The sequence below is a fragment of the Alternaria atra genome (assembly GCF_907166805.1).
Source record: "Alternaria atra isolate CS162 genome assembly, contig: 25, whole genome shotgun sequence".
Lineage (NCBI taxonomy): Eukaryota > Fungi > Ascomycota > Dothideomycetes > Pleosporales > Pleosporaceae > Alternaria > Alternaria atra.
The window spans coordinates 4285533-4300717 of NW_025091323.1; the positions used below are offsets into that span (position 1 = coordinate 4285533).

The 15185-nt window shown below is 49.4% G+C and overlaps 4 protein-coding genes across 4 annotated transcripts; 1 reads left to right on the forward strand and 3 right to left on the reverse strand.

Annotated features, from left to right (window-relative positions):
• Positions 1-3588: 3588 nt before the first annotated feature.
• On the reverse strand, positions 3589-3963 carry ALTATR162_LOCUS6490 (uncharacterized protein; the record flags this gene model as incomplete). Its single annotated transcript, XM_043314112.1, has 1 exon — positions 3589-3963. The coding sequence occupies one exon, from the start codon at positions 3961-3963 to the stop codon at positions 3589-3591; it is 375 nt and encodes a 124-aa protein (XP_043170047.1).
• A 568-nt stretch (positions 3964-4531) lies between these two features.
• ALTATR162_LOCUS6491 (uncharacterized protein) lies at positions 4532-6043 on the reverse strand (the record flags this gene model as incomplete). The annotated part of the gene is made up of 1 exon (XM_043314113.1): positions 4532-6043. One exon carries the CDS (start codon positions 6041-6043, stop codon positions 4532-4534), a length of 1512 nt encoding a protein of 503 aa, XP_043170048.1.
• Positions 6044-6399: 356 nt separating this feature from the next.
• ALTATR162_LOCUS6492 (uncharacterized protein) lies at positions 6400-10142 on the reverse strand (the record flags this gene model as incomplete). The annotated part of the gene is made up of 4 exons (XM_043314114.1): positions 6400-6516; positions 6567-7464; positions 7700-8403; positions 10074-10142. The coding sequence occupies 4 exons, from the start codon at positions 10140-10142 to the stop codon at positions 6400-6402; spliced, it is 1788 nt and encodes a 595-aa protein (XP_043170049.1).
• A 233-nt stretch (positions 10143-10375) lies between these two features.
• ALTATR162_LOCUS6493 (uncharacterized protein) lies at positions 10376-14919 on the forward strand (the record flags this gene model as incomplete). Its single annotated transcript, XM_043314115.1, has 5 exons — positions 10376-10443; positions 10505-10589; positions 10652-11044; positions 14112-14672; positions 14728-14919. 5 exons carry the CDS (start codon positions 10376-10378, stop codon positions 14917-14919), a joined length of 1299 nt encoding a protein of 432 aa, XP_043170050.1.
• Positions 14920-15185: the final 266 nt, after the last annotated feature.

Genomic DNA, 15185 nt, shown 5'->3' on the forward strand with positions numbered 1-15185 from the left:
GCAATGACGCAAAGCAGACGAGCGACTTACAAGTTCCGCAACACATAGCATAACCATGTGATCAGGTGCTCACGAGTAAGAAACATGGTATATGTTACTAACTTCTGGATACAAGTGCAAAAGCGCCTTATTCGGGAATGTATCTTGTGGTTTCTGGATTGTCGCAGGTAGCCCCACACCATGTCCATGGCCAATACTGTCAGCCATGGAGGTCATCGACCATGTATGGTACGACCGGAAACGTGCACTGGGTAGCGCACTTCGAACTTTCGCTACTTACGAATTTCTGCACAAATCCATCGGCACGAAATCGATCGAAGTCCGCTTCGTCCCTGCGCACAGTGATCATACTATCCGTGCAAGCACCTATCAAGCACACGATGGCACCGTCGAGAGATATCTCACAGGAGCCCATCCCAGCCACATGTACTGAGTTCATAGAAAAACTTCATATCTCGCGACCACTCATCCACGATCTACCCAGCGAGCTAATCGATCTTATCGCCAGAAACATTGATAACCTTGCATTGATCGTGTGCAAATCTGCGTCACCCACCCTTCGTGCCAGAGTGTATCAAGAGTTCGGCCGGCGATTTTTTACAGCCATATCCATCGGCATAAATCTGTTTGGACTCACGGGACTCAAAGAAATCACAAAGCATCTGGATCTGGCAAAACATGTCCAGATCATCCGGTTTGGATGGAAAATGACGCTCACTGATCCTCTCCACGATTCTCAAGTCATGCGCAAGCAATTCATTCATACTCCGCACTCGAAGTTACTAGGGCCAGACCTAGAACAGCTTCGCGATAATTGTACACACTTCAACGCTCTCAAAATCGCACAGGCGCTGCCGAGCTTCCCAAGGCTGAACAAGCTATGCCTTTGGAGTACGACTATACATTATCAGTCACCGATTCGGCCTAGGTTCATAGGTGGGCTGGAAATCGATTACTTCGAATGCCCCTCTGGCCACTGTGCTCCCTGGAGCAGCCTATACGTTACCGAGAGTGGAGTTTCCAACTGTATTGCCAAGGCTATCGAATACGCGCGGCTCAAGGCAGGTGTCAGCCTAGGTTTTCATGCGGCCTATCGGTTTAACGGTACTATAACGGGTATGCATGGGCCGACTGCCCCTGCTATTGCTTCTTATGAAAATGCAGTTGCAAAAGGACTTGCCGTGAATCGACGCTTTGATAAGCGACCATGGTGATTGCAGCTCTGCCTTGGCACCACAACAGTTGTCCCGGTTTTGGGATCATGTATGGGACAGTGGCAAGAGTCTAACATCAACGCTCTCGATGTGACCTTTGAAAGGTTCGAACATAAGCGTGATCAGCAACCTCCATTTGGCCGAGAGTTAACCATACGCCATCTACCGCTCAGGAACTTGCGACACTTGAGTTTCAAGCTTTTTTGGACCAGAAACACAACTTTGTGTCACTTTCTCAGGGAGAATCTAGAGGCAGAACGCATTACTCGAATCTCCTTAGTACACTGCTCGGTGTGAGTCTTACGCCCAGCGAGCTCAGATGGCAACCCTTTGGAAGTTCACTGGAAACCGGTCATGGAAGCGTTGCAAAGGCTCCCGAACTTAAGTTTTCTTCACTTGGACCACCTAGAGAGCAACGAAGATGTATCAACAGCCCATTCGACAATATTGCGAAACGAATGCCTCAATCTAAAAGCAGCTCTAAAAGCCGAATGGAAGACCCGTAACGAAGTAACGTTTGGACTCAGGCATCTTGCGCATTCATGTCAAGTCATTCGAAGGAGCTTAAGGATCATAGGCATGAGCCGAGATGGCCATGTTGTCCCTCATTATAATCGCATGCATCAGGAGTGTTCCAGATACTATCTCAACCTTCGTTGGGCCAATCTTGTTGCGGCGCCACAGATTTATTCCTTATCCGAGAAAGAAGTGCGAGAACTGAAGCGATGGCGACTACGAAGTCTGCACAACAACGTTTCGGTCATGTGGTCACGGCCTTGCCGGCTTGGCAGGCCGCTGAACAAAAGTCCTTTGTATTTTTCATCACAGTGACAAGGCATTTCAGGGTGGTTCTTGTGGCGCTCGATGCGGGGACATGAATGGATGGAAACTCGTGGCAAGGAGGGCACGTTCAGGACGTCTTGTAATGTCCGTCCTTACGTAGCGGGACACCCTGCGTGACGGGACGCCACAGACAATCCCTAACATAGCAAGCTCAACAACGCATTAGAGGAACAGACATTCTTAGAATAGTAGCCCTAAGCTATAACGCCTGTTCTCTCTTTATGTCTTTTAGGAATAAGTTTAGCTTACTATATAATACGATAATTTAGTAGCAGCGTTACACAACTACCTTACTTTAACTAGTAGTAGGTAGGTTAAAAGCTTATATATCTTCTCTAAAGTCTATTAACTTATAGCCTATTATATTATTATCCTATCTTAAGCAATGCACTTAAGCTTAAGAGGCTGTTATGCTTCTATGCTAGTTCTAAGTCTACGTATTAGAAGTGCTAGATAAAGAGAACCCCGCAAACTTAGTTTAAAGTAGCTTAGCTGTAATCTATTACTGCTAATGCTAGATCTATAGCCGTGTAGCTAAGTAGCCGTGCGACACTTTTACTAAGCGCTCTAGGTGTAACACAGGACGGCAGAGGCTGAGCGAGGAGGACGATTATGGTCCCAACGTGTTTGCTTCTCTCGCTCGCGCCTTGGCCTCTGAACCTGCTCATAACCTGCGCTCCGCGCGTTAGGAGATAGACAAGAATTATTCTCACGACCTCCTCACCTAGTGTAGTAATACAGAGCTTTCCCCCACTATTCTCTTGTAGTGTGAAGCAAATACTATTGCCTATAACTACCCCTCACACTAAACCTATTTCTAAAGGACGTTAGGAGAGGATAGACTTAATAGCTTAAGGCTACTATTCTAAGAGTGTTTATTCCTCTATTAAGTTTGTTATGTTAGGGAGTGTCTGTAGCATCCCATCACGCAGGGTGTCCCGCTACTTAGGGATGGACGTTACCTTTGTTCATTCTATTTAGTTATGCTGGAGCATAAATTCGACGCAACTATAATGCCAAGGCTAGGTAATCCGGTGAGTAGTCAACCATCTACAGAGCCTTCCGTGATAATTGTACGCCTATCTTGACCCGTGGAATATCACGGTGCCTTCTCAAACATCTTGTTGTCGCCGCAAGCAAACACAAAAACAATAGCACAAACACGCGACTGACACAGTTAATGGCGCGAAACGTAAGATTCCTTGCTGAAATCTGAATTCGCTCATGCAATCCTTGTGTTCAAACAACTCGACGAGTAGACGCCTTGCGTATTACTGAATTCGGAAAGTACCATTCTTCCATCTGCTCCACCGTGGTGCTGCGACTGAGGCGCTTGTGCCGAAAACTACCATTCAGCCTCCGCATTCTCGTCGAGTCGAGGTTTTGATGAAAAAGTGTTGTCTACTCGTGATGGTTTTCTTGTCTCAAATTTTGTCATCTGCACACCGTTCCGCCATCCATCCTCTTGCATAGTCGCGGTGTGCTCAGCATAGCCGCTGCTATGCTCCGCAAATTGCGAAGCGGAGGTTGATTAGTGCTGGGAAAGTTCAGAGCCGCATTTGCGCTGTTCCCTTGCGATCGCTATTCTCAGCTCCGTCAAAATCTCTTCCTTGATCTTCTCTTTCAACGAATTTCTTCCAATTCCGTTTATGACTTGATTCGTCACCTTACCAGCCCATTTGCCTTCTTTGAGATTGAACAGCTTGACTGTTAGATCTGCATCCTGGCAAACCAAGCCAATGAATAACAAGGTTTGAACGATGAAGAGCATGAGAAAACAAGTATCAGTCAAGCGCCAGGCGTAGCTGGGTACGGTGATCTCGGTTCCAGCGGCCCAAAGGTTGACAAGCTTTGGTGGAGCAAATGCTGACGCTTCTGATGCGGGAATTGCATAGATATGTGGCATAGTTACGATGAGTAGAATCCAAAAGTGCATGTAAATTCTCCGATGCAAACGTAACGATGAAGCAATGAGACAACTTGAGTTGCGTGTGCCATTTCGATGAATCTCAGGGCGGATGGGCAATGAAGGTTATCTGGACGTGGAAAAACAAAGACGCATTGCATGCCCAAAGGGTCTTTGGCGTCTAAGACTGTAAAGAAGTTTACCGCAGAGGCAAAGCCAAGTAGATAATGCTGTCTCACAGAGACGTTGTTCCTTTGTGTGAACAGCTCTACATCGGCAAGAAAGAGCTCTCCAAAAATGCTAACCAGTACGTCAAGTACTGACCTCAGCCGAAGAATGCGGATCAGCTCATGTCCGAAGAGTCTCTTTACGTAGCTGGGGTCAAACTCATACCCCGAGTACGTCTCAAACGGCGTATAAGTACATGATAGGACATGTTGGCTTTTGTACCAAGAAGCGGTCACATTAAAGCATATTACCCATGTGCTTAATCTGGCTAGCGTGCGACTATGGATCAGAAATCTAATTTTTACTTTCAGTTTCTACTTTCTAATCATAAAGGTCATATTCACTCACTACCAGTACGCGAAGATGAAATATTACTTCTGCTCTCTTCAGTCTTCTCGTCAATAGGCGTACCAACATGCTCTTCACTGCCAATATGACGTGTTCCGTCATCAGAACCACTCCCTTCCGATTCCGCTTCAATCGGGTCTTTCTCCATCACCGAATCCGTAGGTACCAACGGGCCTAGCACAGCCTCACCAAGGCTAGGATTCATCTTTATCGCCCTGGTAAAGATGTGCGGTAACTTCACGTTACGACGACCGTGAAGGTCCGCTGTTGGTGGTGAAGGTGTTTTGTCTTCTTCATCGGACGAAGGTGATTTGGTACTTCCAAGAAGCGATAGTGTCGCGCCCCCACTTTCGTAGCCTGTAAGATCGATCTTGTTGCCTAGACTGTGGGCGATTTCGGGTGAGGAATGCTTTGAGGCGTTGATCGAAGAGGCGGGCGACAGAGTCCGGGATGGTCCGCTGTGCTGGCCTTGTCGATGGGTAGAACTGTGGATACCAACGCTGTCGCTGCACTTCTTGGTGGCCTCTTCGCCGCGTAGGATAATTAGCCACTCCCGTGCACTAAAGGTCTTACGAATTTCTTGTTTGCCGTCATTTAGGCTCAGCCTTTTCTTTAAGGCGGTCATTTCTTCTTTATTGAGTGTGGACCCATAATCACACGAGAGAAGTTGATGAAATACTCCGCCCGACTGCTGCTTCCCCAGATGAATCATGTGTTCGTAATATGGCATCCAGCCAGGTCTTTTCGGCATCTTTCGCTGAACGTCTTCGGTGGGACTGGGGCTTGTGTCCTGGCCATGATTAGCTTTCCGTGCTTGTTCCTTCTTTTGCATCTCTTTCTCATAGCGTCGTGTTACGCTCCCCAGCAGGAAACCGACGTCGTCTTTCTTGATTGGGAGCACATCCCTCTGTTGCCGCTGCTTGTCTCTTGAATTATCGTTCGGCACATCCAGCTTCACAGCAGCTGCGAAATGGCTGGCAGCAGCCCCCCAATCGCACAGACCGCCACATCCTCGTCCAGACCAATATTCAGAACGTGCTTGCAGATCGTGGTTTGATGTAGCGTCGGCCAGCTGCTGCGCCTTCAGGGCATATTTCAGAATTTTGCCATAGTATTGATGGGTGGATACATTGAGGCACTGCGCCCAAGCTCTTTGTTCAACTGCATTGGCTGTAGACTGTAAGACTTCGCAACGCAACAGGTATAACCGACATTGAATCATGCGCATGCGACTCCGGTATCCATCCCAATCTCTCAACTCGGCAGGGATACCGTCGGTAACGAATCCACCTGTACCATCCGTCGTGCTATTGTTGATAAGGCCTTCATCTTCTCGAAAAGGGGAAATCGATGGTGACGCGCAAACGAAAGATCCCCTTCGTACAGTCGTGAAAGGTAAATCCTCAATGTATGCGCGGGCGTTGTTAGTAGGAGATGCGGTATGCTTAGGGAGCTCATTTTGCAAGGCATAGACGCTCAGCGGTTGTGTAATGTGGATGGACATTTCAATCTAATAAGTAGGGGAGCAAGCCTGCAGTAGTTTTGGACAGTTCGGCGTTGTGATAAGATACCGGCGTGATAATTCATAACATGAAAGATAGCTTCTTTGTAGATGCAGTCCCCGGCCCCCAACACACGCCGAGAGGTCTTTGTTCAGGGGAATGCAGCCTTGCGCGGAAGAGGGGCAATTACAACAAAGAAAACCGGGACCCTCAACGCAATAGCTTCATGAATATTTGGTGCCCGAACAATGAACTGTAATCTCCGTTTGACCCCCGTGGTAACACACTCACCACACCTAGTTACTTGTAGGGCGCTCTGTGCCGTTTTATGATAACAGACTAGTCTGATGATGTGACATTACTCTCGATGGTGTCCCTCGCTCTTCGAATAGACCCAGCGGTAAGGTAATGACATTCGTCTCGCCTTTGCGACGGCACGCTGCTTGAGTTGCGCACTGGTACGCCTGTACTTGTTCTAGGAGAGGTCAGCAGGCCGCAGGTGTATGGACCTTAGGGCAGTAATACCTCTGCACCCTTGTCCTCCACCTGGGCGAGCAAGCCTTCCATAGTGCGGTTCTCATCAAAGCCCGACCGACGCTTGGTACATCGCAGCAGATCCAGCTCATCATCGTAAGACTTGTGAAACCCACTAGCTTTAGCAGAGAGAAGTTCGTCGTCACTGTTGGTACTGAACGCTTCTCTGGCTTGTTGAATTAGGCGCAAATCATAATACAGCAAGCCGCGCTGGCATCGTATTCGAGGTAAGAAACTCTGGAGTTCGGAAAGACGATCGCATAGCTCTACGGCTTCACTACACGCAGCTAGCGCATCGAGGAGCTCATCGGGGCCAGAGGCCCGTAGGATACTGCTCTTGAGGAGCAAGCCTTCGGCGCGAGCTTTGTAGCTAAGCGGACCGCGTAAGAGCCGCTCAACCTCGACCAAAGCAGTACCATAGTTCCGCTGGATAGTGCACTTCTGCACGTGCTCGAATAATGGGTTAATACAGTCCTCGGAAGATGGGCGTGAGCGATCATACTCGGTCTTGGTTGGTGAGTGCACAGTAGCAGTACCGAAAATGAAGTTGTCTCGAAGGTCTTCACCACTGCCGAATGGAGGAGGGCAATGGTTCTCGCGCTCGCTAGAAACTGCTTGGAGACGTTGTTGAGCCCGCTCGTTCTCCAACTCAGCTTGCGTGGCAAAGCATACGTCCTGCAGCTGTTGTAGGCGGGCTGTCTGAGCCTCGAAGGCTTCTTTGTACTGGAGCGCTACAGCCTGCCAAGTGTCTCGGTCGATCTTGAGTTCATGGACGGTTCCTTCGATGTCGGTGATGTTGTCCACAGTGATCAGCGGCATTGTAGTAATGCGCAAATCAATACGTTGCGTGTTCGTGGTGGTGTTCGAGGTAAAGGAGTTGTTGACTCGGCTATTGACAAAGACGTGCCTGAGTGGTGTTTGAAGCAAGGGCGACCTACGAACGGCAGCTGCGAATGGGGCTTGACAGTCATGACTTCCCCATTGTACAGCTCACGGCCTGTACGGGTAATCATATCCATCAACGAAAGTTCCGAACACTCCATAATATTTGCGAGCGATGGTAGACTGTGCAATAGCGGCCTCCTCAGATATTGAAGCCGCCATGCCTCGACGCCTCGACGAACCTCCACAGGCCAGCTTCTTCAGCTGCTTTCTTGACCGACGCTACTTCCTCCAAGTCTACAGGTTTGTTGATGTCTGCATATCTAACGTCTTTCTTGGTCGAGGCTGATGCTTCAACACCTCCTGGCTCCGCAACGTCTTGACCTGTACGGCGACGTCGCTCCTTGCCCACATGAGCTCTCGGGAAATACTGTTCCATGATGTGAACCATGATGTCTTTGCTCACATTGTCCGCAAGCCACTTCATGATCTCTATGCCTTCATCCTCCATACCCGGCATGACCAGGTGGCGCACAAGCACTCCCTTTTTGGCAATACCGTCTGCAGTGAAGCAGAGGTCACCGACCTGCTCGTGCATAGCCTTGATGCTTTCCATAGCCACCTTTGTGTACCCATCAGCCTTGAGCAACCGACGGCTTGTCTTGTCACTCCAGACCTTGAAGTCAGGGAGGTAAATGTCCACTAGGCCATCCATCAATTGTATACTCTCGAGCGAATCAAACGACGACGTGTTGTAAATGATGGGTATGCGCAGACCGAGCTCGCGCGCGTGCAGAATCGACAAGCAGACCTGGGGTACGACATGCTCGGGTGTAACGAGGTTGATGTTGTGGACGCGGCCCACGTCCTGCAGCTTCATGAACCACTCGGCGAGCTCCTCCGGAGTGAGATCGAAACCGTTGCGCTGGTGGGCTATGTCATGGTTCTGGATACAGCATTAGCACACATGCAACCATGGGACAAGAGGCAACGTGCCTGGCAGAAAACGCATCTCAGGTTGCACCCTGAGAAGAAGACAGAACCACTGCCATTGTGTCCCTGGAAACAAGGCTCTTCTGATCGGTGTCAGCGCAAGCGATCCTGGGCGTAGATGGATCCGACATACCACCAAAATGAGGAGAAATTGTATTCACTTTAACTGTCTCAGCTCCTATCATGCACACGCCCGTCGTCTCATAACGGTTGACGCCGCAAAGTCTGGGACACAGATTGCATTCACGTAGATGCGCATATGCCAGAGACCGTTTCTTCGCGGCATCTACCGACGATAGCAGCTGATAGCGCGGTATGTAGTCATCGAGCAGGTATGGCGGCGCGAGGTAGAGGCTTCGTCGGAAGGGTACACGCTGGACGTGAAGGGCGGGATATCGGGCCAAAACCGGGTTCAAGGCGGGTCGCAGTCTTGGGAAAAACGCCATGCTGGCAAGCTTGAAACGACCATCGAATTAACTAGACAAAGACGCGTGGAATCATGCTTGGAGCGAAATGCTGAGGTTGGATGCTACACCGCTGAGGAATGACGACACCATCATTGGCCGAGGCCCTAAAGCCGCATTAACCCCGCGCCGTCACTGCCACCAACCTCGCCATTTTCCCACGCTTTCATTCTGCACTTTTGGGCCTAATAGAATCGAACCACAATAGCGATACACAAGACGAAGGCTTCTACATGAGTAGCTACTTACTTTTAGGGTTTCCCCGCTTCGTATCACGTTACCCTCCTACCAATAGCTCACGTAACCAAAGTAATCTATGTAATAGCTCCACAGCGAGAGTCATAATTTGCGAGTGGCCAGTTGCCTCTATATTGAGCGCACCGCGCCGGAACTTCATTCAGTTGTTGGTTCAAGCGTGTTTCTGTTCGCATCAGAGAAATTAGTTGGTCCCAAGAGGTCTCATTCATCTGCTGGTAGCACATCTTATATCAGACGCTTGTGGGCACAAGCGATAATCATGATCTTGTAATAGGTACAACTGGCCTGTGTACGCGTCGAGACTACGCAAGTTCAGTACGTGCCTCCTGTTTAGGATCTTCTGTCAAGCATTCGCGATCACTATCTGTCTCCGCCTGGAGGAATCTCAACCGCGAGGCACGTCAACACACGAGCTGCATGTACTTGGTTGCATCGAGGACATGGCTATGGAGTCATCATCTCAAATTCACAAGACCACTACAGTCCGGATAGCGCCGTCCCCTGAGAGAAACTAGTGTGATCAAGGATCGGGAGGTGCATCACGAGTACTCACGTCCACATCACACGCTTCTTCGTCATCGCCTTCCTTTGTTATTCCTGACGTTCGGGCTCAGGTAGGACAGCCTAGTTTGATGCTTCGTGAAGACTGGACGTATGGTGATACAAATCTCCACCGTTACCTACAGCAAGACAGAGTATATACCTAGCTGCTGACACTCCTCATAGGCGACATAGTGAACGTCTTTGTGATATCGTTAAATCTAAGCTTACGTGCCCGCAAAACGAGGTGTAGTCAGGAGTCAGCGATTGTAATAAAGAACCAAACGCGTCATTCGATGTCTGAAACTACCCTTCTGGTACCTCAATACTACCCGTGTCTCGGTTTTCAATACCAGTGTACCGTAACGACACGCGAATGACTGCTCACTTCAGGACTGGTCAGTGTGGTGCAGCTCGCTACTTCCTCCATTGTAGCGGATGCAGTTTACGTACCATTGGTAGGCTATCGCTTACGTCTCACAAAAACTTCTGCAAGGGCAGCACATCCGTCATGTTGACCTCTTGACCGACAGGCAAGCGTTGCACCACAAACGTTGTTGTGCTTCACTGTCAAGTATAAGAAGACTAAAGGATCCATCTCTCAACATCGACAGCTTCAATCTCCACACATTAACAACCTTCACCAACCCTCAGATATCAAACATGCACGTCTTCGCTCTTCTTCCCGTCGTCTTTGGCCTCCCAGCCTTTGGGACTTTGATCGACACGCAGTGAGAACGTCCCTGCACACTTCATGTGAGACATATACTGAATGAGTACACCAACAACCAGATTTCCGCACATGCTTCTGCCTCTCAAAAAGTCTTACCCAAACACCGCTTTTCTAACCCAGAAGGATACGACGGTCAGCTACAACGTATGTACACACCAACACACGCACACTCGTACGATCGCCTGGCTTGTACTTACCTTCAACAGAGCAAGACCCTTGACGAACAATGGACCGCTGTCAACTACGACGTCCCCAACAACGAGGCAAACATCTGTCGCCTCCGGTTCTATGTCAACACCGACATATTCAAGAAGGCCCCACTAAGTCTGGAAGGCGAAGCACCTTTCGCCGTCAACATCTCACGCACCGAGTCCAAGCTTGTCAATGGCGGCACTACCTGGAACAACAAGCCCGCCATTACCGAACACTACGACACATACGTGCTGTCGAAGAACGGCGCGATTGAGGTTGTCAGCAAGTGGTTCCAATGTCCTAAGGGAGATGTTGCCCAATTCGTTATTCACCCTGCTAGCAAGAAGGATTTGAAGGTCTACTGGTTTGAGCTGGACTATGGTGCTGAGGATGGAGGTCCACACGGTGTTGTGCTTGAGATGCACACTTGAATGGTAAGGAATCGGATCACTCACGGGTTGGGTGGATGCAAATTGTAATCAAACGAACGCGGGGAGTGGAGAAATGGAGTGATCAGGGTTGCTCTTCATTATACTATAAGCAACAGAATGAACGCATTTCGTAAGCTATGTTCCTTTTCAACCCAAGTCCCATGTTCCCAACAGAATCAAAATTTGATTGATAGGATGTTCCACCAATGTGTACAACATGCCCGCACGTCCCCGATGAGCTAGCAGACTCAACACATCCTTAACTTGATAGTCCCCTCATTGGCGCACTTTCGCTCATGGTGAACGTCTCTGGAGGCCGTCCATACTTCAGTTGTCGGCTGCAAGTGATCTTTGTTGACACTGCTAATGACCACCATGCCCGGCGAGCAGTGGCCGCTATCTGAACGTGTCGTGGCTGGTAGGGTTCTGACCGAGACAGTATATGTTGAGTTCGAAATGAGCATTGGCCGACCCATATCAGCTATTGAGTGATACAGACGCAGTGGCACTGCCGTGACCTAACGATGCGTCTTCCATGTGACTCGAACATCGCAGCCAGGTGCTTGGTCTCAGGGTTTCTCCATCTTCTATAATACGTCTCTCACTCATCATCTCTCGCCAGTGCATCAACGATTCTCTCCAAGGCCCTCTCCATTAGTCCTGCCCTTCCTGTTCTTTGCACCACGCCAGTACGCTCGGCTCTCGTAGTTACGGTGGGTTTGGGATCTACAAAAGGTGTATGCCGGTGCGTAAGATCCGTCTCCTCGAATACTTCGGTACCCTGTTCGTCGACCGTTTTGATGACGACGATGCCGGGCGGGTAGCGGTGCGGGTACGTCGGAATGAAGGTATGTAACTCGATGGCGCTGTCGATTCTTGAACATGATTTGAAGAATTTGGAGGGCCTAAATTGTGTTGGGCGTATATTTTGACAGTTGCTGGGTTCAACAAGGGTAGTATCTAAGGAGGTCGGGATGGTAGAGGTCGAGTAGGTTGATGACGCGCAAGTTGAGATAGTGCATAACGATCTTGGGCAGAACTCGGGTGCTGTCTGTGTCCCTTTGTTGGCGTATAAATGTGTTTGAGGCGTTCTTCTGTCCCTTCGTGATGGCTTGTGTGTCGTGTGACTCTGACCGAGCACTTCAGTGCGGCTGAAGATTTGGTCGTCACTCGATGAGATCAAAGCACAATCGTTTCCGGAATCTTCTCCTTCGCTGAGTTGATGGTAAATATGTCCATCGTTTCTGTATACACGTCGAAATGGCAAGCCCATACCCGTGCAGCGCGCAGGAGAAATACAAGAGACAAGTACCGATGCATAAGCCAGGAAGAGGTCGCCGTTTCGTAACTCATATATCCCTCAAACATGGCATCGAGAGATCCTTCCCAAATCTTGTTGTGTTGTAGAGAAATACCGCACGCTAAGCCCGAACGGTTGTTGCATCCATCGAGGATACCATATGAGGCGTAGCAGTGTGTGGCGTTCGGTAGCGAACAACACTCAGGACCAACAACGACTTTGGCGTTGTGATCTACCAGAAAACATATGGCTGTGAACACTCACCAAACGATAAAGCCTTTTGTTCTGGCTTCGGTGCTTGGGTGATCTTCTTCGGCTCCTTGCGTAAAAGTTGCGATGTCTTGTTTGCCACTTTCTTCCGTCTCTTGAAGATCGCTCGTACTATATCGCCGCACTGAGGGACTGTTCTATCTGCCTTCCTGGCATTCTTCTCTTCGAGAGACTGGATGAATGCGTCGTCGCTTTCTTTAGTGGATATTTGACGAGAAGTGCGGCTAGAGACTCTCTCGGAGTTTTGAAGACCAATTGTGATGTCGTTACGGCGGCTTTCGGTAAATTGAAAATAGGCGTTACCTTGGACAGGAAAAGGCTGCGCGAAGTACTTCATGGTTATTACTGTTTTGAGGGTAGTACCTGGTGAGAAGATGTATCTTTCGTATGATAATTCGAATTCGGATTGGAAGAAGTGTTCGTATTAAAGTGGTAGAGAGAGAGGGCGTAATGAGCCAAGATATATACTCGAACCCTTTAAGCACTGTCTACGTTTATGAAATTCGTGTTGCAGAAGCGAGTCGCTGTACCATGTTTTACCATCCACTTGTTCCACCGGTACTGCAATGACGCAGCACAGACGAGCCACTCACAATTTACACAACACATACCAGGCCTATAGGAAAAGGCAGTCACGAACGAGGAATACCGCAAACTCAAGGAACTCGCTGTATCATGGTAATTGAACATAGCCAGGCTCGCATGGTGCCATATAGTGGGCTAGATTGACAGCAAAGTAATGCCATCGCACACCATGCGCCGGAACCTTCGTGTATCCCATCAGATACGACCATCCGACTATAGAATCATAGGCCTTAGCTATGATTGGTGCGCCTTCTCTTGGTTAATCGTGATTGGTGCGATCTGACCAAACCCAGTGTCTAATCCCGATTTGGAAATATTTGCTAGCGCTTTCAACTGCCACCAGCATTTGTAATATCGGAAGCAGGAATGAATACTCCAGACGAGTATAAAACGCAGCATGAGGGACCAGAGATATATGAGAACATATTAGTTTGCTCCTACCTCCTCGACCATCACTTACTTCTTTTCGTACTCATTGCAAAGTCCACTCTTGTTATTAGCTCACCATGTCCACACACTCTGCAGTTGCGACAGTGGCTAAAAAAGCACCCCTTAGTATTATTCAAGTTCCCACGCCTACCCCCGTAGGGCAGCAAGTCCGTGTTCGTGTCGAATGGACAGCTTCCACGCCTCTTGACCTTCACCAAAACGATGGGGCTTTGCTCGTGAAGCACCCTCAAGTCCTTGGTGACAGTACGGCTGGCACGGTAGTCGAAGTGGGGCCGGATACTAAGAGACTGAGGGTTGGGGATAAAGTTTTCGGCTTCACCTGGAGGACCCTGGCGGAAAAGGCTCATCAGGAATTCTGCACAACAGACGAGTGGCTCTTGGCGAAGGCAAGCAGTGCCGGGTTTCTTCATTTATCAAGCGAACGCTGACATGTTATAGCTACCGGAAGGCTTCACTCTGGCCGAAGCTGTAACACTACCCAACAACTTCGTGACAGTATTCCACACCCTCACGACCGATCTGGGTCTCGAAACACCCTGGCCAAAAGCCGAGGCTTATGTGCCAGGCCATGCTGATAGTCCGATATTGATCTGGGGTGGCTCCTCATCCGTCGGTCAATTTGCCATCCAGATTCTGCGGTACTACGGCTATAGGAACATTCTGACGACAGCGTCCCAGAAGCACCACGAGAAATTACGTAGCCTTGGCGCAAATCAGGTATTCAATTACGGCAGCACAGACGTTGTTGCATCCATTTTGAAGGCTAGCGGTGACAAGGGAATTCCTCTGGTTCTGGACTGCATCGGAAGCCAAAAGGGTAGCATCGCACCAATCGCCAAGATCGCGAAACCCGGATCCAAGGTCGCAATATTGCTACCAGTCGTAGTGCGTGACTCGACTGAGAGCCAGGATCCAGAGTATGAGATGGATGTAGGCAAAGCGGCAGAGTGGCGCGATGGTGTCGACGTGAGAGGCGTGCGAACACATTTCTACCTAAACGTGTGTATAGCTGGTCAGTACTTTGCCTCGGGAGCACCCTGCTAACGCCACACAGAACGAGTTCTTCAAGAATCATTTACAGCCCGATATAATGCCTACTATGTTGAAGGACGGTATCGTAACGCCGCAAAAGCAGAGGGTTGTGGAGGGCGCGACGTTGTTGGAGAGGGCACAAAAGGGGATGGACATGCTGAGGCGTAAAGAAGCGAGTATGGAGCGCCTTGTGTGGCGAGTCAGCGAAGCGTAGTTGATGGAGCGGTAATCAGCAATTGTCATGTTTTTCGTGATCCTGCGACTCGAGATAGGAAGTGTAGAAGTGGAGCTGGCGAAAGAGACGCGCTGGGCATGACGCGCAAAGTGCCCCACCGGGGCAACGCGCCGGGGACGCTTAAGGCACTGCGGGCGCACCAGCAATCACGATCACGATCCATAGCTAGTAGCGAAATCTCTATCACTTGAAACATTATCATCTTCGACATCCTGACACGACTAAACGCTCGCCAGTTCTGATAC